General features: G+C 46.2%; 1 protein-coding gene across 4 annotated transcripts in view; it reads right to left on the minus strand.

Moving 5' to 3' along the window:
- TNIK (TRAF2 and NCK interacting kinase) overlaps nt 1-25,805 on the minus strand; it is a 202,271-nt gene that overhangs the window by 71,137 nt on the left and 105,329 nt on the right. For all 4 annotated transcript variants that reach the window (XM_062582734.1, XM_062582736.1, XM_062582735.1 and 1 more), the window contains exons 3-7: nt 21,687-21,743; nt 16,997-17,122; nt 5,634-5,744; nt 3,651-3,741; nt 2,154-2,284 (exon numbers count right to left, since the gene is read on the minus strand). In XM_062582734.1, the coding sequence (XP_062438718.1) occupies nt 2,154-2,284; nt 3,651-3,741; nt 5,634-5,744; nt 16,997-17,122; nt 21,687-21,743 (516 nt within the window). The remainder of the gene's footprint in view (nt 1-2,153; nt 2,285-3,650; nt 3,742-5,633; nt 5,745-16,996; nt 17,123-21,686; nt 21,744-25,805) is intronic.

Below are 25,805 nucleotides of genomic sequence, written 5' to 3' on the forward strand. Positions count from 1 at the left end.
CTCCTTCCCAACGCTGACTGCCTTAATGGCAAGAAACCTCTCCAGAGTGTATCTGGCTCATGAAAACTAACATGGGATCTATCTAGTACCAACAAGCTAGAAAATATTTCAAGGCGAAACAATCACACATGCAAGTGAACTACTTATTTTTACAACCTCTACAAAATCAGCTGACTTCCCAAGCCAGACTGCCGACGAGGGGAGGCTGAGCAGCTGACAAGCGAGGGACCACGAGGGCAGCGGAAAAAGGCGCCAGCGTGGCTCAGCCTCGCCGCAGCCTCTGCTCCCAACAGCTCTCGTGGCGCAGGAGCCGGGTCTCTGAACGTCGCTGCCTACAAGGCCGGCTGCGTGGCGGTTCTGCAGAGGGGGAGCTCCAGCCGAGGCGAGTCTGGCTCTGCACTGTGAACTGCAGCCAGTGAAATTTGCCCCGTGGAGCTGCTACCCCTGGTTGAGCTCATCAGCTCACGTTGCACATGCCTCACTTGCATACACAACACAGTGCAAGAGCAGCTATCAGGTTAAGGAGCCCACCGATTTGTTAAATCTGCTCTGATGTGTCTAATAAACGGTAGTCTAACAACGGTGCACAAAATAAAGGAGCGCTGCGATTAATTACAGCATTGCACAGCCAGAGTGAGAGTGCTGTCAGCAGAGACATGACGAGAGTGACTAGTGTGGGCTTTAGCCCTGCTATAAAACAGAGTAACCAGCAGAGTTAAGGAAATGCCTGTTCTAATTGGTTAATCAAAGGGAATTGAATAATTGCAGATTGAACTATTTCTACGTGTCCTCATCATTAACAGTTTCTGTAACCTCAAGCATGAATTCACAGTGGATGGCTGCTCTCAGGAAAATGATCAGTTCAAAAGCTGGACGATACACTTAAATAACTGAAACAGTAAAACATCTTCTACTTGTTTTAAAATCCTTCACCTCTTAAAAAATGCTTTGAAAGACTTGTAATTAAACCCCCAATCATATGACAATAGTGTGTTGTTGCAGTAATATATTTTATTGTCCTACTGTTAACAATCATCCACCTAGCCTTACACTGAAAGGCCCCCAAATACTTTTTTAAACATTACTTTGTGAACTGACCTCTCAGCACATGCATAAACAGAGGCACAAAGAGCTTTAGATACTTATCCCTGAAAACTTATCCCTGAAAAACCTATGCTCTAGTGTCTTGCTCTGCCTTCTGGAAATGCTGAATGGACCTTAGTGGGATGGAACTAGAAATTCAAGTTCTAGACACTTCAAACAGCAAGGTGCCACAGCCGAGGGACACTTCTACAGATGTGTGTCCAGAAACTTGCGGTAAGGAAGAATCAGATAAAATACATTAAGTTTGCCTCACTTTAAACATCAGATCTCACTGTAGCTTGAACGGGCAGGTGGGAAGATGACCCTCCTAGCGACCTGGTATGTGGCAAAGGCCTCAGTTCCACATGATGAATCAGCAGCAATGTTTTGCTGCCATTGATCCAAAAATAAACTTTAAAAAGGCAACAGAAATGTGTGAAAAGTAGGTCAGACCCCCAAATGTCTGTTTGTGTGGCGACCTTCAGATCTCTGTGTGAATACCAGCCTGCAGGCCAAAAGATATGATTTTGCCCTTTTTAAACCTGACCTGACTTTTCTCCAGAACAAATACAGCAAACATAGTATGTTTGACTGTAGTATTTAAACATTCAGCAATTAAAAGCAAAAGCAGGTAGGAAGCCTCGGTCTGACACCTTTCTCAGCATAGAGAAAGATTCCTTCACAGTAACTTTTGAAACATGAAGAGCACAACAAAGATTCACGATGGATCTGAATTCACATCTCAAAATCTAACTGCCAGAAAGCAAGAGAAGAACACACTGCCTCTTGACATATTTTGCAAAGCTGCAAGCATATACTAAATTCCTGAGTGCTCATGTTTATAGTATGGGACACAAAACATGAGATAATACCAAGCACCCTCTTCATCTGTTTATGATCACAACTCTAGTTTCAAGCACAGATGAGTTAATTAACACATAGAGAAAACCTTTCCTCTGAGTCTCTTGGCTGCTTCAATTCTTTGACTACCATTTTAGAGAATGTTTTAGACTCTGCAAAGATCACATCTGTACTGATGTATAAATGAGTATGAATATGCTTGTCCTTACCTTAAAGTCGTAAGTGGCATCAGGATTTTCATCACAAGCAATGACCTCAGGTGCCATCCAGTAAGGAGTCCCAATGAAGGTATTTCTTCTGCCTACTGTTCTGTCCAGCTGGGCACTGACACCAAAGTCCACTATGGATCGAAAAAACAACAGGACATCATAAGGTCAGAGACAAACACGAGCAAAAGTTTTCTATTGAATGTAAAACATTAAGTTAATTCAGACCAACTTCTCTGCACAGTCAAGAGAGAAACTCTGAGCCAGACACATTCTTTCTTGATCTCTGCTGAGACCAACAGAGGTCAATCAAGGATGAATCTGATCATCCGATTTCTAGGTTCTGTAAGAAACCTTGTGCCTTTTTCTCTTTGCCAGGAGGCAATGAGGAGAAATCACAGCTCCTCATACTAATGAGAAACAGAGTTAGAAACATGAATAAGCAGCAGCTTTTGTTCTATGTTCTCTCATTTGAATTCAAGCCTGCCAAATATTTGCAGAAGCCTCATTTTTCTACCTGAATTCTTGTGAGAAATGGCATAAATGCAAAAGACTTAAGGAACTGAGGGCTAAGGACACAGGCCCATAGGGAAATGTCAAGCACAGAGCTGCAAAATGAAGCAAAAACTGATGAAATCAAATCAATGAGAAAATACTCTATGGTCCACTGAGTTCACTTTGCACAACATAATGGTTGGAGATTTGCCCTGGAGAATTTCCCCTTGGAGGGGAATCTTCACCAGTACAAAGCCAAAGGAGTTGGTGGTGCCATCTGTTAAGCTGGCTTTTTATTCTGCTGTAAAGAGAGAGAGACATGGTAACACAAGTTTCCACCTCACTTTACCAGTGAAAGGGATCTTTCGTCACCGGCATAAATTAAAACACATGAAGACAGCTTTAGTAACATAGGTGCTGGACAATCGAGGATAACAGCACATCATCTGTGCTCATCTGCTGTCTCCCATACGACATTCATGTAGATGACTGGTCTTTCAAAGGGTGACTAGCACTGCGTATGAAATCCAGAGCAGTTCTTGCAAGGGAAGCTCCCTTCTACAGACTAACCTTAGAAAACAAATCTGGGCTGTATCAGACTAAATTGAAGGGATTATGGTCCTTCAGACACCACTGAACAGCTGCAGGGGAACAGGCTTTGACTCTGAGGGCGCACATATTCAAATATTCAACTTGAGGCATGAAAAAAATGGTCACAACTGTGCAACTCGTATCTGAGAGCAGAGCTACCCAAACTCTCTGTCCAAAACACTGCTGCAGGCACATCTTTGCCACCAGAACCTGATCATCAATCACTGACAGTTTATTGCATGACACTTGGTCAACACTCAAGGTCATATTACTGAGGCTGGCACAAAGAAAAATGCACAGTAGCTCTTTGCATCCGTCCCCATCCCCCAAGTCTTTTACACAGCCTTTACCAATTTTGTTTCTTCTCTCCAGTCAGCCTACTTGCTACTTCCAAGAGCTCTAACCCACTCTTACCTAGTTTAACTTCTGCATTTTCCGTCAGCAATACATTCTGTCCCTTGATGTCTCGATGAATTACTTTGTGCTGGTGTAGATGACTCAAACCCTAGAGAATTTAGAGAAAGGTTAGAGGAATCCAAGTTCAAAGCATGTTATTTTCCAACATTCCTCCTCAACCAATTATGCTCCAGAAATGAAAGACTCACAGTTGCAGTTAAGCACTTGAGAACACTTTTGTTTACCATGTGTTCAAAATACTGTCCTATGTTACGCACTGGGAGGACGTACCCAGTAAGTGAAACACCCACGTACTGGCTACGTGTGCAGCACCGGGTGCTCTCTCCGGTGAGAGGAAAGAATTGTCAATTCTGTAGGGATTAAGACCAACCTTTCAGGTTCAGCGAGAACCTGTATTAACCCAAATTCCTCAGCATCTCTAGACATTTTTTTTCTTCCTCTGCATTTTTGCCTTTAGGGAGCTATTTGAGCAGCAGAAATAATAAAATGTTTTTGTCTCCTTTCTGTGTTTCCAACATCCAGAAACTGAAAAACCAATTCTCTTTTCATACTGGTCGAATAAATGGGACTCCAATACATTAATAAGCTTGTATTAAAAAAGCTGCCATGCAAATATAAATATTATAACTTGCACATATCCCTACTAGAGATATCGCTCAAATTAAAATCTTGTCTTGGAGGCTAAAGGTAAACTAGCTTTTCTGTTGTGCTTTTTTTATTGGCTCATTAATTTCTTTTTGCAACCTAAGTTTTTATTTCATTCATTTATTATTAGATGGAAAATAATAAATGTTTCTAAGTAACATCTATCTATATTGCCAGCTTAGTAAAACACAGATTACTTAAAATAGAATTACTTTAAAAAATAATTTTGCATTACTAGGTTTACATTTCACATTAAGCATTCATATTTTAGGAAGAAGATCATTTTTGGTATCACTGCTGATGATAGTTATTAATCATGTTATGCTTGTTACCTTGGGATAACACCATGAAATAAGCTATGTATAGGAGCCCTGCTGCACTCAATTTTTACCCACATTATATCCGGTTAGAGGCTCTTTGATCCTTCGCACACTGAAGGCAAAGCAAAAATTTCACTAAATTTCAACAAATCCTGCAGCAGTGCAGGATCAGGTGTATTGTTTCAAAATTACAACAGGTTCTTCAACTTCTGAAACCCTACAGAGGCTTTCACCTATACAGGTCGTTGGTCTGCTGGCCAGGGGGCGGCCGCAGGGGACGGTGGCCTTGGACGCAGCTCTGCGGTCGTCTTGTCACTCATCGACAAGGACTATTTTAAGAGACAGGCTCAGCGAGTTCATATGTTTAAAAAGAACCTGTGTAAGTGTGGTTTCCTGACACTGAAACAGCCGTACAGCTGATGTTCATGGAGCGATAGATTTTAATACCAGGGGAACCATTACGACTGCACAAGCTGACCTCACGTGCACAGAATGCAAGCCAGCCTTTGCTGAAGGTGCCAGTATATGCAGCTCTGGCCTGGCCCATTTTAAGCTCTTCCAGTCAAAGCTTTATCTTGTGGGTAGAAAAGCTGCAGAATCCTCATTAAAGCCAGAGACATGTGGATTTGAGAAAACATGGGGGATTTTTCCATCATGAAGATTCTTTCCACAGACTTTATTAGCTCTCACCTTTCTGTTAATTGAAAACTTAATTCTAATGTGCATAAAACATTGCCCTATTAATATTAAAGAAAATTATATTTTTTGTTGAAGGAGAAAGGGGGTTAAAAGTCAGGGAACTAACGGAGCTAGAGGGCATTAAATAGTGCTTATTTATTATGCATCATACAAGTACATGAATCATTCATGCCCACGGGCACTGAAGCAGCTCTAGTCTATGGCAATGCAGCAGCCATAAAGCCGCAAGAGCCATCTCAGAGGCTTTACACATTCTCTGAGTGTCGAGTCCAACAGTCAGGCGATGCAGGACAGTTAGCTCAGTCTGGATACATACCCGTAAAATCTCTCTGCAGATGTAGGCGATCCACTCCTCCTTCAAAGTATTCCCTTTCGTGTTCTTGATCAGGTCGGTGACGGAGCCAGCACCACAAAACTCCATCACCAGCTGGCAAAGGAAACAGAAGTGCCATCACTGCAATTAAACCAAAAGCATCCTCAAGGCTGCCAGAACCTATGGCAGGACCCTGAAGTTGGCAATGTTGCTACGGTGCCGTGACGATGCTACACAAAGCGATCGTTACGTTATTTTGAATCTATATCAACTTTAAATCCACGCAATTTTTGTTAAAAGATAAATCTGCAAGATATTGGAAGGCTTGAAAGGCCTGCTGCTCTCCAGACAAACCAGAATAGGAAACAGGAATCAGTTTAGTACTGAAAACAGAAGAGGAAATCAGAATTTTCTGTATGCTGTACTGTTATATACTTTACATTATACTTACCTATTACTGATCTTTAATATCAATATTTGTGCAAGTGAAACTCTTTCTTGCACAGAAATTCTTCAGCCATGTAAAAGTGAAGGCAACGTTACAAGTATGAGGAAGTTTCTGCATACAACCTTAAAAACTAGCTTGATTTTTTCAACTTTTTCTACCAGGAAATCTTTGTCTTTGACTGCTTTTTCAGACCGGAAACACGTCTTGAGGCGAAGATTGTTGCGTAGCTGCAACCTCTCGAGGAGACAGCTGGAGTCCTATTGCTTGGGTTGTTCCAAATTAGACTGGGCACCACCGTTTGTACCACTTACAAAGTTTCATAACAGTAAATATAAAAATACAAAGATCTAACCCAAGCCCAAACTGGATATTGCCACTGAACAACTGTTAAATAAAATACACAAAAATAGCACAGGACACGAATCTGCCTCCCAGGAACATCACTGATTCTCACTGCGTCCAGGGAGACATCAGCTTGCTCAGGAGAGAGCACACACTCAGCACATACAACGAACCTGCTCGATGACTCAGAGAGATGTTTTTCCCCCTGAAGTGAACCTGCATTTTCCAATTAGGCCAGTTTGTCTGATAAAAGACGTTCCTTTTCTTTACAAGTCTCACCTTGCCAGATACTTAAGGCACAATTTTAAAGTTTCTTATCACATGATGCTTCCACAGTATTTAACATTTTCCTAGCAAATGACATCACTTTATTAAAAGCAAGGGCCAAGAGGATAAGGAAGGAGAGCATGAAGGTTAGGCCCAACCAAATTGCTCAAACACGCTGATTAAAAAGACCATTGTATTTAAACAATCATAAAACTCAGACTGAATACTGCTATAAGCCCTTAGTTTAAATAAAATACTTGAGGAGAATATATCTTATCTGGCTGAAAGAGCACTTTGACCATGACCCTATCCTTACTTTTGATATTGAGTTTCTCTCATCTTCCTAAAGCAACAGCTGAAAAATTCTTCGCATGTCCCTGCTATATCACGAACCTAGTTCCAAGAAATGAATGTGTGATCGGCCAACGCCCGCTCCGTGCAAAGGGAACGAACAACGCGGCAGCGTCCGCAGCTTTTCCATCCTAGCACGTGAGACTGCCAACGGGACTGAGTATAAGTAGACAATAATGGGTTCCCGAATGGGGAATAGTGGAGCAATTGGTTTCAGAGCAGCTTTGCCTGTCTTTCTTCCCTTTGGCTGATTTGACACAGGGGAGATATCAGTATCTGCACATGTGTTCCGGGCGAAATAAATATTTGGGATACCACTGCAGTAAGCACTGTAAGGAGATCCTCGGAGAGCTGAACTACCCCACAAACGCTTTCCAACCCAAAAGACAGCCTCTGCAACCCTCCTCAGTCCCCGACCCACGGAAATGCATCCACACGCTCTTGCTAGGCTATGAAGAAGGTAGATCTTTGTGGCTGGGAAAAAAGGCAAGGATTTGGTCAAGAACTGCCATACGTCTGTCCTCTCCCGCAGCAGTCAGACAAGTGCACAGACACATGGTACCTGTCTGCACTCTTATGAGTTAAAGAGCTATGGAAGAGGAAGGGCAGATTATACCACATATTACCATCATGATGCTTAAAAGAAGACAGAACAAACATCATTAGAAGCACCCAGTGCATCCATTACTTTGCCAGATTAGCTTTACAGTGCTGGCAATTCTCTCAGCCCTAGACGCTGTCCCTGATTATCGCAGATGAAAGGTTAATTTTGCACCAGGAAGTGAATAATGCAGCTACCTGCTGATGTATCTGAAATCCATAATTGGAAGAAGGAAAGAGAAAAAGAATCGCAGGGGGAGTGTTTCCTGCTTAGCTTTTTAAGACCTGCACTATCCCATAACATCTATCGGAAAATATCCAGCACCAGCAGCTCTGTGGCAGCACCAGCAGCTTCAAGGTCCAGTTGGGCAGGGTCCAGAGAGGCTTAGCAGTGCACACGTGTTGCTAACGCTAAGGTATTTCCAATATGCTTTGCCATGAGTTCTCTAAGAGAAAGAGCAACAGAAAGATAATGAGGCTGCCAGCAAATCCCATTCCATAATGGAAGGCTAACAGACACCTGACTTGAAAAAAATACCATTTCCAGAAGTTTTATATGGAAGTGGAAAGGACCCAAGCAACTACTCCTAAATAAAAGGAATAAAACACACATTTTTTTCTCCAGCAAAACTTGCAGTTGTTGCAGTTTCTTTCTAAAATTCACAAACTACCAAAAATGTAGCTTTTCTAATGAGATATTTTTCAGTGATGTTGGCTGTACAGGTTGTGCTGAGTACAGAGCTGGCTGCCAGAAACTTTCTTTTGACCTTTGGCTGTGGTTCTGTGATCATTAAATACCGCAGCTCTCTACATCCCGGCCAGGCAGCAGCACAAGCAGGATCTGGATCAGCCACGGCCACTCCAGCACACTTCCACGGCATCAGCCAGACGCAAGGCACTGACATCAGTGCTAGCTACAGAGGACAGAGGCAGCGAAGGGCCTGCTGCCATAGAGTTAACCCATGGCCCTCTTCTTTTTTTTTTAATTTTCTTTCTTTTGGACAAATGTGAAGTGACAGACTGTGCTTCTACCACATCAGTGCTTTGGGTGGTGTAACAGGGGTGTCTTTGATGGGCTACTGGAAGGCCTATACCTGGGTTTATTGTATTGGGATACCACATTCTCAGGTCTCTCCCACCGGCAAACGCTTTGCAGACCTACATACCACAGCCCCTGCATCTCAATGGCACTCTTTCTTTAACATGTAGGGAAATAAAGGGTGATCAGTTGTGATCAATAACGAAGTGATGGCGTGATTTTCCACGCCGACATGCTGGCTGCTGTGTGCGCTGGCCCTGCCCCATCTGTTGAAACCAGACTCGGCTGCAGCCCCACAGGCTGGTGCAGAGGGCTCTGCTGCTCGAGCAGCTGCTCCGCTCTCCTCCCAGCTCCTCTGCCCCGGCACCGAAGAGCAGAGCTGACAGCACATGCTGCAGCACCTATGAGGCCTGTCACCCCCCACAGCTCTAGAGCTTCCTCTGACCCTTGGCAGGCAGGACATTGCAGTGTCCCCACTACAATTTATGAAATGTAGTCTCCAAAGAAAGAAAACACTGCGGATCAGTAAGGATGCACACCATTAAACGAGGTCAAACCTCATCTAAGATACTATGCATTATGCTGGGCAGCGGAGTCCAGGAAAGACACTGGAGCAAGGACAGAAGAGGACCAGTACGATGATCAGGGGAAAAGAGGACCAGTAGGATGATCAGGGGAAAAGATAACTGGTCTTCTCAGAGGACTTACAGGCTTGTTCAACTGGCCAACAGATGGATGGCTATGGGATATGACTGCACACTATAAATAGCACAGACATGTAAGCACCAGAGAGGGAGAAGAAGTATTTAAGCAATAAAGTAGATATTGGCAAAATATCAAAGGGTATAAACATCCTATGGATATATTTCATTTGGAAATCAATGGAGGTTTCAGAACAGCCTTTCCATAGAAAAAAAAGGAGCACAAGTTTCAACTGATTTTAGCACAGAGCTTAATACATTTAGGAAAGGTTTCAAATGACTCAGTTGTACTATCAGTCCTACATCTCTAGGACAGTGATTTGTCCGGTAAACGCTTGTATTACCAGTCTTATTAAAGGATGATGCTCTGGTGGGGCAAGACAATAAACTTAAAATGCAGATTGAATTTTTATTAAACATAATTAAAACTACCATCAAGATTGGATACAGGTTAGCTCATCTTCTGAAAGTTAATTTGCAAGGCCATTTATTGAGGAAGTACTTTAAAATACAGTTCATTTACTTAGCTCTTCATATCAGAGTGACACAAATTTCATAAGTAAGGCAAATTCCCAAGCTGTGGCTGTGAGTCTGGCCCTGGCCTCTCAGGAAACCTTTGTTTAAGGAGGTTTCACTGCTTTCAACTCGGTCATGACCTTCCTCAGTTTGGGAACGGCCACCATTCCCACCATGTATCACCTCGAAAAGCTCAAACGTGCGTCTCTGGCGCGAAAACCACCCTCCCAGTAATGGTGATCCACCCCAGGCGCTGCAGAGGGGCTCCCCAGGTTCACTGAACCCTTCAAGCCAAATCCTTCCATCTTCCTGCTCCCCACTTCAAGTACAATTTATTCAACTTCTCTTTTCTAAGTCACTGAAAACGATCCCCAAACTCCCATGGCTAAATGCTACGGGAAATTCATCCTCCCTGTCACATCCTAGCCCTTTCTTCTCCAGCTCCCTCGCAGGGGCTGCCACCTTGACTGCCCTGCTGTGGCCTGGCCCATGTCCAGAGACACCACCTTTAAACATAAAGAGAACAGCCAGCGTGGAGGAATGGCTGCTGCGCCCTGAGAAGTCGCAGGGTATGGGTGCAACAGCTCCAGCAGCAATAGGCGCTGCCGTGACGAAAGCAGCCAGACTAAGGCGAAACCACCCAGCACCAACCGTGAAAACAGGCAGGACCGGCCCTGTCTACGTGCAAGTGTGTCACCCCTCCACACTGCAGCAAAAGCGGCTGGCTGGAGAGTGATGGCACCTGGTAAAGGGGGATGGAGAGACACCCGCACACGCTACTTGCAGAGGCCATAAGAAATGCCATTCAGTTGCTTAAACCAAGGGCATACAAGCCTCCCACCTCACCCCACAGCCTGGCCCTCTTCCTCCCTCTCTCACTCATCATGGTTCCTGGCACTGAAAATACACCTGGAGCCAATGCATGGTGGTTCGACTGAAAAGTCAATGCCTGGTTCAGAAACTGAGAGAATGATAGATTCTGTATCAAGCACTGATTAAAATATTCTGTAGAAATAAACATCCCAGTTATGCACGCTGAACTGAGAAGATAAGCACAGGTTTTAATTGCCTGTGCAAATGCTACAGTTGAAACAGGCTGCAGATAAAGCAGCGTTACCTGCAGCACTCTGGTTCTGCAGCCTGCTGGGCGCAGGCTCCACCACCACTGCAAAGCCCCTCTCCAGCTGCAGCCCGGCTCACAAACAGAGGCTGCCGCACCTCTGGTCTCCTTTCTTTGAAGGCAGTGGCCTGCCATACAAACAACTCTGGCAGATTTTCATATGTAAGTAATTTTCCCAGCTGCATTCTGCTGGCACCTCCTTATAGCTTAAGCCCAGGCAAGCTATTCGTAGCACTTAGGGACCCTGAAGGTAGCTCCAGCCTGAGTCCTGAGCAGGCAGAAAGCTTTGGGCTTAGGAACAGGAGAGAAATGAGACTGAGAGCCTGGTGTTTACAATATATACAGGGCTCCCACTGAAATAGCTTTGAACAGGAATGAAAATTAAATAGCTTCGGCTTACACAGCCACAAAGCAGCAGAAAGCCTTTCTTCTAAAAGCCCTACCCTCTTGGTCAAAGTCCAAACGAGAAGCCCTGTTCTCCTCCAGCCTGCTTGTGATGGACTCTTATCAAGTTTTCCCTTACATTCCCCTTCCCTGCCACATCTCAGGTTATGGCGATAGACTGGGGATCTTGAAGGAACTAATGAGAATTACAGCTCAACCAAAAACTGTCGGCTGTCAAATGTTTAATGATTTAATTCCTGTGACGCAAGGTATCATCAACTGTCCAAAAATATTCTCCAGTTGCTATAAGCAGATTAATATCAATCCTGCTCCAAGCTGCTCAGGTGCAAGCCAAAGGATTCAATGGCTTTGCACAAACACTTGTCCCATTTTAATAGTCACTTTTGGAGCCTTGCTGGCCCCGCTTTTGCTCTCCAGAATGTGGTGCGATTGCACCCTCACAGGACTTGCTGGGGGCTTCTATCACCACCATGGTGATTAATATAGGCCTCTGCAGTTCAAAATGCTGAAAACGAGCATTTCCACCACCACTTTGAACAGTACCCACTGAGACCGTCCTCTTTCCCCTCAGGTCCTGCACTTTGGACCCAGATTATCCCTCTCTCCAACCCTGCCTGCAGTTGGAGTTGATTTAACATCTTTTCCTAAATCAGCTGAATTTGTTCCTCCTAAGAAATGGCCCCCAGCTCCTCCGCCTGCAGAGGATGTGCCAAGAGGCTGACCCACCACAGGCATCATCCCTGGCTGTGTCCATGGTGGGCAGCCCTCCAGGACCCTGGGGACGCTTGCCGAGCGCAGGTATTTTGAAGGCTGCCGGTTAGTCATTTTTTTCCCCTTCATTATACATCTACCTCCCAACTTTTTGTTGGGGTTGCCATGGAAGCAATCTATCTCCTGCCTGGAAGGCAAGTACCTCTCACCCCGGGGACTGGCGCTGCTGCCGGCACTCTGCCCTCGGCCATCACCAGCCCGCGGCTTCAGCTGAACGCTCTGTAAATCCAATCCTGCATGTAGCCGCAAAATCCAATACCATTGTACATGCACGGCAGATGTTTTTGGTTAATCACTTCAATACACTGTAGGTGGCAAGGACAGATGACAAACATCTAGCAAAGTGGCACCCATACCACCCTGCAGATGTATACAGTATGTTAACATATGGAAATGAAGAGGAGACCCTGCAGCTTCCAGTAACAGCCCTGCAAGAACTGGAAGACCTACGTGCTCAGGAAGGGATCCTTTGGGATGGCACCGCCTTCCCCATCATGTTCAAGCTTCTGTATGAATGTCCCATCCCCTAACTCCAAAAAGCAAATAAAAAAGCCTCAATAGTCCCACCCCCCAATCCCTGTGTAAACCCACCCTGACACAAAAAAATCACACTTATGCCCCATAGCTCCAGCAGGGCCACCTCTGCATGCCGGTTTTGCCTGTCATTCAGCCTCTGTCCCCCTTCCCTCCAAGCCAACAAAGTTCATACCCTGCATCCGCCCAGTCCTCCCTCCGGAGCCTCTCCTGTCCCAGTACCTTCAGGTAGTTACCTGGCTGCATCCAGTGAATGAGGTGCTCACGTACACGGAGGAAAGCACAGCGAAAGAGGAGATGATGGGTAATACAGAGCCTGAAATTAAGCCTGGGAACCTATACTAGGAAGAATTTAATGAACTGGTCTCGAAGAAATAGTAGTTAGTAGATAAGCTGGGTCCTCCCCACTCCAGACCACTTGTCCAGCCCATCCTGCCTCTGCCCCTTCTGCAGGGTGCTCTGCCAGCACCACCTCCCTGTCCGGGCTGGGGCCGGTCACGTACCCTCTGAAGCCCCACGGTACAGACCACATGCCTGTGCCACTCGAGGAAGGCAGCTCAGCCCGGGAAGGGAGCACTGTCCGCCTCCTCCTCCTCTTTCAGCAGGAGGAAGGGGACAGACTACTCCAGTCCTCCCCACAAGGCAAGACTGAGTGTCAAATGAACAAAGCTTCAGCTTGGAGAAGTTGCTCCAAAGATGTGAATTTCACTGGACATCAGCTATTCCGGTTCGTTTGCAGCCTGAAGTTCCCATCGCCCAACACCAGGACAGGCCCAGACCCAGACCATCCAGAACAGGCCACTATCACCGCTGTTGGAAAGCAACGCTTCTGCCCAGACAGAAATAAGACTACTTCAGTTTTGCTGTGCTCCACAAAGGTTGTCCCTCTGACTTTTACTTCCTTCTTATTAATGTAGCAGATTTGTGATACCCATCTCCGTTTGCTGCGATATGTCTTCTAAAATATGCTCTGCATGGCTCTCTAAATTTGGGAGAATTCACTCATTTAATAAGCTCGTCTTTCACGGCCAGCGGCTGCCGCCGAATGGAGAGCAGCAACACCGACAGACCTGTTCATCACCACGGCACGCGGCACAAGCCATGACAATACTTCATGTCAGAAGCTTGCCGTGCTTCCGAGCGATCTTAATCTCCATTGAAAGAGCTCTGTTTTTTATTTCCGTATCAGCCTTCTGAATGTCGATAAAAAGAATTACTTGGGCATTATCAGAAACGGTTTTATTTCAACAAAGGGCCAATGAAAAATAAACAGCCCTTTATCTGCGCGGCAGGACTGATAGAGTTCGCACAAGCTCTAATTCAATCAGATCCTGGAAAAACAGATATATAACACGGTGACACCAGCACACATCTTCCCCACTGCCAAGGAGGGTACCACAACCAGCCCCAGCAATGTCAAATGGAAGGAAAGCAGCTTTCGCAACAGCTTTCCTCATCTGCCCGTAAGAAGGGTCCCAAAATTGAGCAGAGGGTTTCTTGGTCTGAAAGGAGATTCAGATTAGCTAGTCTGCCTCTCTCGTAGGCAGCCACAGGGAGCCCAAAGACGAGCAGGACAGCTGGGAACGTAAGACTTGCTCCCTTCGCACAGCTGGGCAGTTCTCAGAGGAAAATCACATTGGGCTTCTGCCTTCAGCCACCTGCAGCGATACAGCACACGATGATGAAGACCTGATTTTAAGGCTCTCCTAACTCAGGGAGAGTTTTCCACTGAGCTTTCCTTTTTGGAAGTTTGGACTGCTCGAGATGGCCAAATTGTTTTATTTCAAGGTTATTTGCCATATTTGTCCCCTGAGCCCAGCAGCAGCAGCTGCTGTGGACAGGTCCCGGCCCCGCGGCATGCTCCAGGCTGAGCCCAGCTCCTTCAAGGGCTTCTGTGTGTAGTCATGGGTTTGGCACACTGTCAGTAGGGTTTGGGTTTTTTTTTTCTTTTTCCCTCCAGGCACTCCAGCAGAACAAGGGGAAATATTTTTTCTTTTTTCTTTCTTTCCTTTTTTTTTCTTAAAAACAAAAAAACCCACAACAGCTTATATACCAGCTAAAGCCAAATGGAATTTCACGGGATGAAAAGGCATTTCTCAGCTTGACAGTTTTCTCCTCGCTAAATTCCAGGCCCACTGCAAATGACTTTTTTTTTAAAGTTCCCACCAAAAAAAAAAAACTCAAATAACAGAAGTCTGTGGAGTCCAAGTCTGCAACTCTTCTCAATAATTTTGTTCAATAGAAGATCTTTGATAACAAAACAATGCACACAGAACCCCACTGGCTCCGCTTCTGCCACAGGTGACATGCAGGAATGTCCCCTGTAATTCTCTCTGGTTCCCACAGCCCACTGATGTGCTGGCGTGTTGACACAGTGGCAACAACTGAAGCAATCTCACCGGAAACCTTCTGCAGCTGCTAAAATACAGCCTGCATTATATGAAAACTAAAGCAAAGAACATTCTACAGACTCTCTGTGGAGACGTAGCGGTACAGGTCAGTGAACTGCTGTTAAAAAGGATGAAAAAAATTTGGAAGCTGACACTAATTCACAGCTCTTTGTTTTTTTATATACTTTTATATACATATACTTGGAGGCTGGGCAAGCTGGTGGCACACAGAGGATGAAACAGCATAGGCTTCATCTCTTCTTTGCAGCCCTCCAGCTGAACTGCAGATATTTGTTGTTCCTGATAAATCAGGCTCTAACAACGTTCAGATACTGAAAAACTTTAGAAGCCAAGATTAGCTTTCTTCTTATGACTCCTTAAAAAGGAAGAGGATGTTCTTGCCTTCTCAGAGCTTAAGGGAAAATGCATATAGCACGGAGCACACCTGAGAAAAGCTTGGCACCATCTCCTCTGCCCCAATACCTGTAGTACACTAAACTGCCACTACCTGCAGCACGCAAGTCAGGGGCATCCTGCATAATCCTAAATAATCCCAGTAAAGTGGGATGGGGCGGCGCAGGTGCCAGCACAGTGCCACGTCCCAGCGGGCCCTGCCCGGCCCGGAGACCCGGCGAGCGGCTGCACCGAGGGCTTGTTGGCTCCGGCTCACCGGGCACCGAAGCACGCGCAGCGCTGCCAGCCTGAGGAGCCGTGATCGCCCCGCTCCGCCAGGCTGAGCGGGCGCAGCAGGATCCACTCCCCATCCCTGCAGACCCAAGCAGGTACACACGCGTCTGCGACGCACTAAGTGGGCAAGCCAGAGAAATCACGCGCGGATAATTCAGAAGTGACCGAATTTACAGGTCTGTGAAGGAATAAATGCTATTCAGACTACAGCACAACAGCCAGGTGGTTACGTTTAAGACAACTTTGCATTATTTACAGCCTAAATGTAAGCTGCCTGAGCCTTCCCTTCAACACTGACCCAATAAAAGCAGTATCTCAAATCACTGGTCAGACGCTCACATGAGCTGCAGGCTGTTGTTCCATAGATATCCGTCAGCACAGCTGACTTCAGAATAAAGCACACTAACTTTAATTAATTTTTCATATTTCATGGTAAGAAGCAAGGCAGAGCCTGGAGCGCCGAGCTGCAGTGCCTGCTCAGGGCCCTCACCAGCCCGGCGCCGGAGGCAGCGGGCTCGCCTACGCTCGTGCTCTGGCTCTCCCCCGGAATAGAGGAAGATTTAAATCCTATCCTCTGAGGTCTGGGAATGCTGAATAAATAACTGAGAAGCCATCATCCTCTGCGGACAAGGAAAACAGCAGGATGAGGCAGGCAAGGATTTACCAGGAGGCAAAGCAGCTCTCAGCCCTTCATCAGTCCGGGGTGATCCTCTCTGAAACGGCTGAACAGCCAGAGCCCTTCGCCTCCCTTTCTCCAGGCCCCTCCTCTTCATTTTTCTGCATTGTCCCCATGAAACAATAATTAATGCTACAAGCTGGCAGGAAATATGAATGCCTAGAATCATCCCCAGTCTTTAAGCCTCTATCTTCCTACTAAAGCTCCCTTTTTCTTCCAACTGTTTTTGATGCATTTGTTTATTTTCATAGGCTAGAACAATTTTCAAATGACTATTGTAACAAAGATGCTGCTAATAATCATTCAGAACAAAACTGTTTTCTATCACCAGTCTGCAAACCTTTTATGGCTAAATGGAGTAGCACTTTTCAGAGCAGGAATACCCTTTTCAAAACCACAAAGCCAAAAAAGACAAATACAAAAAAAGGCTTTTTGTGATACACGTGGTAGTTAGAGCACAACATAGAGAAACTGTGTATGTCAAAACTCAGTGATTTTATAGAAAAGAAAGTAATTTACCCAGAGCTGATCATCCATTCCCGGTGGGTTCTTTTTAATAAAAGCACCATAATATGTAGCAATATTTCGGTGATGAGAATATTTCTTCAGCATGTTAATTTCTTGTTTGATCTCCTCCTCTTCATCCTAGGATGAGGGGAAAAGCAAAGAAAGCCAACATCAGTGATACAAAGAGACAACACTGCTTGCACTCAGGTTTCTCCTCATCCTGTTAGTTAACTTCCACACACTAGGTTTCCTTGGGCCATTTATTTACAGTCACTTTTTAAAGTGTGCAATTCACACTGGAGCCCGTGGAGCTTGAGGTTTGGACTGGAGATGAATGGGTTAAAAATGTGCCTTTGTGCAAAAAGCTAAGAACAGCAGGATCAGAGAAAATACACGCTTTGCCATATCCCCTATCTCATTTCTGAGCCCTGAACTGGAAAGATCACCAGGCAGTTCAGAAACCAGTTTGTTCCCAAATGATTTAGATCATGACACTTCTTCCAACACAGGATCCCACAGGCAAGCAGAAGGTTTAAGTGAGGACACACAGCCATTTCACACTGGGGGATAACCAGCCATCCCAGGGCACTGCTTAAAGCCACCAGGCACGAAGGGGAGTGAAGAGCCCAGAGAAGCTCCTGAGCAGCCATATACCTGCATATGATAAACACCTGTCTGGAGGGGGGTGCCAAAGGCACCAATTCGCAGGACAGGCAGCAAAATTGGGTTTGGCCTGGAAATAAGCCCTTGCATGGAGCCCTGTTCTAGACCAAGGGAGGCACCAATATGAAAGACTTTGGCATTTATTATCAAACAGGAGATCCACAGACAGATTGCATGTTTTGAGCAACATAATAATTTGTATTTGTACTGTATTCTTCTGAAGCTTAACTACACTTGCATTACCCCAGAAACATATCAGCTGTGCTGCATGTCCTTCTACACCTATTGGTGGCCCAACAGGATGGTTTTCACGCCCTGCATCAGCCTTCTGCAACTCAGCTCCCTCTCCAACAGGGTGACACACTGTAATGCAGGAGGCCAGCCCAAGGCCCTTGCTAACATCAGTCACCACATGTTTTTTTGTTCCTGGTCTTGCTAGGTGGAAAGCTCATGAATGAGGCTAACGTGGTCTTTGCTTTGAGCATGTCTTAGGGAAGACTGAAGTAAGCAGCATTCGGCAGTGTGTATAATTGGTGACAACATCATGTGGAGAGTAGGGAGCTGCTGCCCAGCTGGCCAATTCAGAATATTCTCTTCTAGACTAATTCAGTCCTGATGCAAGATCATTGGTTCCTGTAGGCTTTAGCACTTTCACAGCCCCTCTCCATTTGGTTTGTGGCAAAGCCACAATAGCTGAAGCAGCTTAGGCAGGAGAACTGCATTGACAACCGTTTTGAAGTACCACCATTTTGCTTTCAATGGAATCAAATATGCCCTGATTTTATTTTAAGCTGACAGAATTCCAGCCCACTGGAAATGCACAGATCATGGTGCAGGCAACAGTAGTTAGCACCTTGATGTTGATTAGCGTTATTGTAAAGGGACCAGAAGCACTGTTACTCTTTTCACCTCTTCATTACCCTCGCTTCCCTGATCTACTTGATCCTGAATTCTGTTTTACAAACCAGAATGACAAGACACCCCAGTGATGAGATAAACTGCATTGCCCAGTTCTTTTAAAGACCAGTATTTCCTGACCACATGTCACACAACACAGGGAGAGAAACACTGATTTCTTTCCAAACACCTATGGAAAGTGATTTAATGATCATAATCTTTAAGAGAGAATTCAGGGAAGAATGCTGAAGATAAGGACTGGAGGAACAAACAGAACAGCTAGCTAGGCTGAGCTCCAATGTTACCTTCAGTAAGAATGTGGAGGGCATAAACATCAAAGAGGGTGAGGAATGGGTGTAAAGCTTTTAAGAAAAACCTGTGAACAATCCTGAGAGATCTTTTTCACCCTGTTCCTTATGCCGGTCAAAACAACTTGGCTTGACTTCCATGCTCCTGAAGGATCAGGGAATACAACACTTAGTTTATCAGGATCCCAGAGAGATGAAGGATAATTGTCGCAACTGGAGTGGGTTCATCTAGCTCTCAAAGAAACCTGACCTCGTGGTCAACCACCAAGTGAGCTAGATGAATATTTCACATGGCAGATGACAGCAGGCTCTATGCGTTCACCTGCTTCCGAGGCATGGACAGATCATGAGGGTATGCCCCAAAAACTGGACCTCTGGGTCCCTCTGGAGAAGAGATGACAGATGAGGGATCTTCTCACTGTGTATAAATATCTGATGGGAGGATGTAAAGAGGATGGGGCCAGACTCTTTTCAGTGGTGACCAGTGATGAGACGAGGTAACAGGCACAAACAGAAACACAGTAAGTTCCATCTGGACATAAGGAAAAACTTCTTTATCGTGACAGTGACTGAGCACTGGCATGGGCTGGCCAGAGAGGTTTTTAAGTCTCCATCCTTGGAGATATTAAAAACTTGCCAAGATGGCTTCCTGGGTAACATGACATTGGTGAACCTGCTTGAGCAGGGGGGTTGGACTAGATGATTTCCAGAGGTCCTTCCAACCTTAACCTTTCCGTGATTCTGAGGTCAGCCCCAGAGCAATTCTAGGGGCAGCTCTGGGGGTGACTCCAGGCTGGCTCTAGAGGCAGCCCAAGAAGGAATTTCTGGAATGATTCTAGTGGTGGTTCTAGAACGTTGTTCTAGACCCAATTTTGGAAATAATGACTACAAAACACAGTCAGTACCCTAACCACACTGTGAGTCTGCTCCATTTTTACCGTAATCATTGCCAGTCCTGCTCAAGTTTGGGCCAACACTCTGAGCACTTCAGCTTTTTTATCAGTGACTACAGGGTGTTGGCTTCTGTTTCTAGGCCTCGGTGGTCTTATCTCTGCGCTTCCGCTGATACTGCTATTGCTGTCACTTAGCTGTATCTCCAGTCACACAATACCGAAGGTGCCTGAGAGCGGGAAGAAACCATATAAGAGTATTCAACAGAGTAGGAAGAAGCAGAACAGAACAGAAGTTCTGTTAAGATCTTGTCTTTTAGAGGATTGACTTTAAAACTTGCTTACTACATATTAAAAGAAAATTAAACAGTGGCTAATAATACAGCTAAAAGCAGCTTGAGAGGAAAATAATTAAATATCCAAACAGTAAATCCCCGGCCAAATATTTGATTTAATAACTTTGAACATCCACATCAGCCCAACAGAGAGAGGCAGGAAGCAGCATTACTGCTCTTCTTAATTAAATACATTTCACCTCTATGATAGCTACAGTAGAGTTATTAAGGAGGATTCATATTTGAAATCCTGTTTTGGAAGGTAGTGGTTTAAATCAGAGACCTACTTAAAGACATAGCTGCAGATATCAATTATTGGGCAGGATCAGACTTGGGTTACTTTTCTCCAACATCTTCACTTGGAAATGACAATATTTTAAAACCATTGAACTAAATCTTAACTCAAATTCAGCCTTTCTTTAGTCTCAAAGATGATTTCTCATCTTAAATTTGTTCTACCCTCAGACTTTCATGGGATCCTCACCACCTTTTATGCCATGGATTTACATTCAGCGGGTCTGCCCATTTTCTAGCCTGCTGCTTATGAAAACTAGATGAATGGCATTTGTTGATCTTGTAAGAAAAGAGAAACAAATCTTGCTCACATCTGCTTGGTAATTTCCACACATCATTTTCCCTATTAATACAAAAAAGGAACCCATATAGTTTGACCTGTAGATATACATAACATCTATGGTATTTCAAAACACATTCATGAGACCAAGTGATTGCTTTCAGACCTAGGCAATTCTGTACATACTGAACTCCTGAAAACTAAATAAAAACATGAATTCAAAAATAAGGTGGTAGATTGGGATTAAGTTTCAACTTTTGAAATGTGTTATTTTATTAAAAAAAAAAAGTCTTGCTTCAAAACCTGGCATTGTTTATGCAGGCAGAAACTTTGGGAGGCATAATATTGGTCTTAAAAGCTCTTATTCAAGGAAAAAGCATTTTCATGTGCTCTTTCCATATGCATCTGTTTAGATTTCACAGCAATTCTAGTTGTTTTTTCTTCTCAGCTGCTGGGAAATGGTGAAAACGTTATTTCCCCTAAATCCTTTTATTCATTTATTAACTTGCAAATTCTTTGGTTTCTTAATCTGATGCAAGTTTTAAAAGAGCTATGTCTGTGAGACTAAGCACATTTCCTCCTTTGTATTGATAGGATGTACATGTGTAATTTAAGTTACATGGTGAAGTTATTTGTAACCATACCTGCATACAGCTCTGGTGAATAAAAGCTTTTCAGGGGAAAACACAGATCTGATGAAACTGAAATGTTTTATGAACACGACTGGGTTGCTACACTTTCATTTAGAATTTATTAATCTGTTCAAAACAACCACCCTGCTGGAACTGCATGCTACATTGTTTCAGCATAAAATTACTTAATCTCAGAATTCCTCCGGATTTATTTTTCACTCAAACATTTATTAAAAACACTAACTCTTAATGGCACATTTCAAATTAACTGAAGGAGGTCTTGCTTCCTAGGAATACAAGCCTTTCACAATCCCTCATGTCTTTTTGCATGCAGTTGTCTTTCCCCTCTTATCTAGTAACTTCAAAGTTCAGAAGGAGAAGGAGGAGGAGGAGGATACATTACCCCGGTGACGTCCATAACCTTAATAGCAGCAAGCTGTCCTGTTTTAACATGACGACCCTGCAAAAGAAGAACGGAGAAGGTCGTTCATTTTGTTTATCCAGCAACGTTTTACTCACAGAGCACAGCATCCTTAAACAATCATCTCCTTGCTTTGGCAGCACTCACACATTTTTTGGTTGCTCACAAGTATCTTCACAACTGCCACGATGGGAAACCAATTCCCTTCCCTTCTTCCTGCCATTACAATCAGTTAGGGAAGGGCCTTCAGCGCTTGCCACGTTTTCCTGGCAAACGAGTACTGGAAATGTCCCTTCCCGCTCAGCCGTGCTGCCTGTCAAACAGCGGCCCCGGGCCGCTCCTGAGCAAGGACCACGACCTTGCTGCGCACGGTCTGCTGGACCTGTGACTGTGGAAATACGCTCGCTAACGTTCATACGCTGCGACGCAGTACCTTCATCCCCTTCATCTCCCGCACCGCGGCTGCACCCCGGCGCTCACGGCTCTTGAAAGAAACCCCCAGAAATCATCCACGCAGAAGCAACAAGCAGTTGGGCAGCTGAGCGACCAATACAGCTCCGAGACCCCCGGGCAGAGACCCCATGGCGCCAGGTATGCCCCTCCTGCGCACGTGCCGACACGCACCGGGCCTCTGAGGACTCCTCCCCAAGGCTTCGGTCCGCAGGCGGCAGAGAGCCCGCTCAGCGCTGGCGCAACCGGGGGATCCCTCGCGCTGCCGCGCACGGCTACGTGGACTCGAACCGGCTCCTCGTTCTTCGGCAACTGAAAAATCAGCAAAGCGCTGCAAGAAGCTGCCTGTCGGGTGGCGCTCAACTGCATTAATTCTAGCAGAAAAATGACAGGGGAAAACTACAGAAGAGCCTGAACTGTCGACGGTCTCGTAAAGAACACAGAACAGCTCTCAAGCCAGCCACAATTAAGAGCTGTTATGGTCACAACGTGTTGGCAGATAACGTCATTACAGCTCAGAAAAAATCCCTGCTGGCAGCGGAACGGAAAAGCCGAAGTTTTCGGGGGAGAACACGAAAGGGCTCGTTGTGCTGAGCTGTCGGGCTTGCGCGGCGCAGCCGCCGCACGGCCGGGGCACCCGCAAGCTGCTCGCTTCTCGTCGCGCTCCACAGCGCGACCTCCTTCGGCACCCTAGCAAAGCGCTTCTGCACGTCGCTCCGTGCTCACTGCCGGCCTTTCCTCCTCTCCCAGTAATCGAATCACACAACATCGTATCAAAATTGCTCATACCGTACTTCGCTCCCCTCCCTGCCCCCTCGGCTTGAGGATGCCGGAGCATCCCAAGGCGCCATCGCCCAAGCCACGAGACGGAGGACCGCGAACGGCGGCTCCTGCCCCGCAGCGCTTGGAGTCAGCGGGCGGAGGAGCAGAGGCCGAGGCGGCACGTCACGGAGCGGGACAGCAGCGGAGCCAGGGACGACCACGCGCCCCCCAAATTGCGACCCTGTGCGAGGCTCCCCCGCCTACGCCGCCCCTCCCCGCAGCGGGCCCTCCGCAACGCGGCTCCAAGCGAGGTTCACGGGGGGGACACGTGCGTCTCCCCGCTCGCGACCGACCGTCCCAGCTCCCCAAGGACCTTATTTGCTCTTTCTCTCCAAGACCCCTCCGGGAGAGAGGCAGGACACCAGGGGAAATGCGACTACAGCTGGGATTGGGCTTTAGGAGCTACGTCCCCACCAGCCATCGCGGCCGTACAGGGCGCGTGCAGCAGGACCCTGCTTTGCCCCTGCAGAAGACCACCACGAGGCAAGCGCCTCGCCTTCGTGCAGCAGCGGGTTCTGCAAACTGCACGAGCAAAACCGGGTCACGGGAGACAGACCCAGAGTCCCCGGGGGACGGCAGGGCCCGGCGCGGGCTTGGGTGCACTCGTGAGCAGCTGGCGCAAACAGGCAGGCAGGCACCGAGGAGCTAGGCGAAGCACTCCCAGCAAAAGCAAGGCCAAATCCTCTGTGCTAATGGGATTTGGAGGAAAAGGAGCGAGGCAGAGGGAACGTGGAGAAGGACTGTTAATATGTGGATTCAAAATCGATGTTCCCCTCGGTATTAGACTGGAGCTATTCCTAGTTTGCAGTGTTGTAGTGACAAATTTTGCTGCTCGCAAGGTGCTTGTGCAGGCGATGTGCTCTGTGGAGAGGTTTTCTGGCCCCTCCTGCAGATCAGAGATCCCTCAGGGTATCTCGCCTCCAGCAGGAACCCAGCGCTGCAGACACCGGCACCGCTTCCCCGGCCCTTCGGCACTGCGGGCGCGAAAGCAGCCGCCGGCGGGCTCCGGGTCGGTGCGGAGCAGACCCAGCGCGGGCAGCAGAGCCGGTCGGGAGCGCCACGCGGCGTTCAGCCTCTCCAGATTTATTACTGCAACAGGGAGCCAAGCCACCCGCCAGGACTCCTCGCTCATTTAAAAACACCATTTATAAATCCTGAGCAGCCGCAAGTTCGAACAACAGAAAAGGAGCTTTGTTTTAAAAAGTACAACATGAAAAAAAGAAATGGAGCCTGCATGCGGCTACAAGGAGAGTGACAAGGAGCAAGCAGAGGGGGAAGAAATTCAGGGTGTTTTGAGCAATATATTTGCTACCCAGCTTCGTTCTGGATATTGACACCTCACTTTGCTGCCTCGTGCTTCTGTCATCTCCAGTTTGAAAGAGATACTACCGAGGGTATAAAACACAAAGCACCACAATTTAAAGGGAATATTTCCCGTGTAACAGCCAGTTACCTTTTAAGGGGATCTAAGTAGCAAGAAAAAAGGGATATTAGCATTACCATGATGTAGCTCCTAAAAATGGTCCCAGCACCTCTTTAAATACATTGTGTTGTCATATATTATCCCTATGCAGCAATTTATAAATCAATGTTAAGGCTCATGGCTCTGAAATTCAGGGTTGGATTCAAATAGAGTTTTAATGGCTTCTATTTGAGCAAAATAAAGGAAAAAAATCCATATATGGATTTGTTAGTTTAAGGATCCCCTTGTTTTAGATTTTAAAATCACGGCCACCTCATGTCTTTGCACGAGAAGGTTTTCTTACCGTTGCCAACATTACTTTTTGTTCCCACTTAACCTGCTTATGCTCTTCTGCTTGTATAAACTCTGCTGCAGTGAAAAGAAGCAGTCTCCTGACAGCAGGACCTGCTGCTTTGAAAATCACAACGCAGTTCGAAGTCCTAGGGCCGCGGCTCCACGCGCGTGCTCTTCCCTGGGTTTCCTCCTGCCAGAAGGAAGCTCCTTGCCCGCGCTCAGCGCGTGGCCCCAGGCCCTTGCACGGGTGCGTCGGACGGAGGGACGTGGGCGCAGGAACAAGGGGGTGGAGAAGGGACGTCGGCACAGCCGGTACCAAACCCCTGAGCAGAGCCCCGGCTTGCCAGGGTCGAAACAGCCACGATGCTGAACGCACCTACAGCCTGCCCTCAACGTTTACGTGACACGCAGAGCAGCACCTTCCCTCTGCGGGGCAGCAGCAAGGCCACAGCTTAGCTACAGGGCTGAAACCGAAGGCGAACCCCAAATTAAAGGTGGGACAGCATTTATGCGATCTTACCCTGTGAGTTTAAACATTAAAAAGGATCTGAATTTACATATGCAAATAAAAGTTACTTGCTGATTTGGTCCAACTCAAGTCAAGCCAACTAAGAGGACCTGCCTGGGCTGAGATGTGCGAGTTTCCCCCTCCGTGCTCTCCCTGGGCTTTCCAGGGTGGCTTCTCCAGCCATGGCCAGCCTGGGCAGCAGCCAAGCAGCCTCAAAAATCGCTCCACCCAAGAGCTTTCAAGCTTCATTTTACAGAACGAGAGGGTCTGGATTAGCGATTGACCCAAGCAACAGAAAAGAGCATGACTGACCTCTGCAGCTCTGCTTTAAGCCTTTCTTCCTTTGAATAAACAGCCCAGCTGTGAAAATTGTTTTTATGAAAACCAACTCCACAGTACGTTGGCACTTGCTAAGACCTCTGTCTGTGAAAAAACGAGGCAACCTTGGCTTGGTACTTGTACTGCAGAGAATAGCAATTTGGAAGGTAAGTGCAGGTTTGAAACAATATTGCACTGAGGCATTTCATTCAAAGTAAAAATTTAGGTGGAAATTGCAATTCCAAGA

Source organism: Rhea pennata, chromosome 9 (genome assembly GCF_028389875.1).
Source record: "Rhea pennata isolate bPtePen1 chromosome 9, bPtePen1.pri, whole genome shotgun sequence".
Taxonomy (NCBI): domain Eukaryota; kingdom Metazoa; phylum Chordata; class Aves; order Rheiformes; family Rheidae; genus Rhea; species Rhea pennata.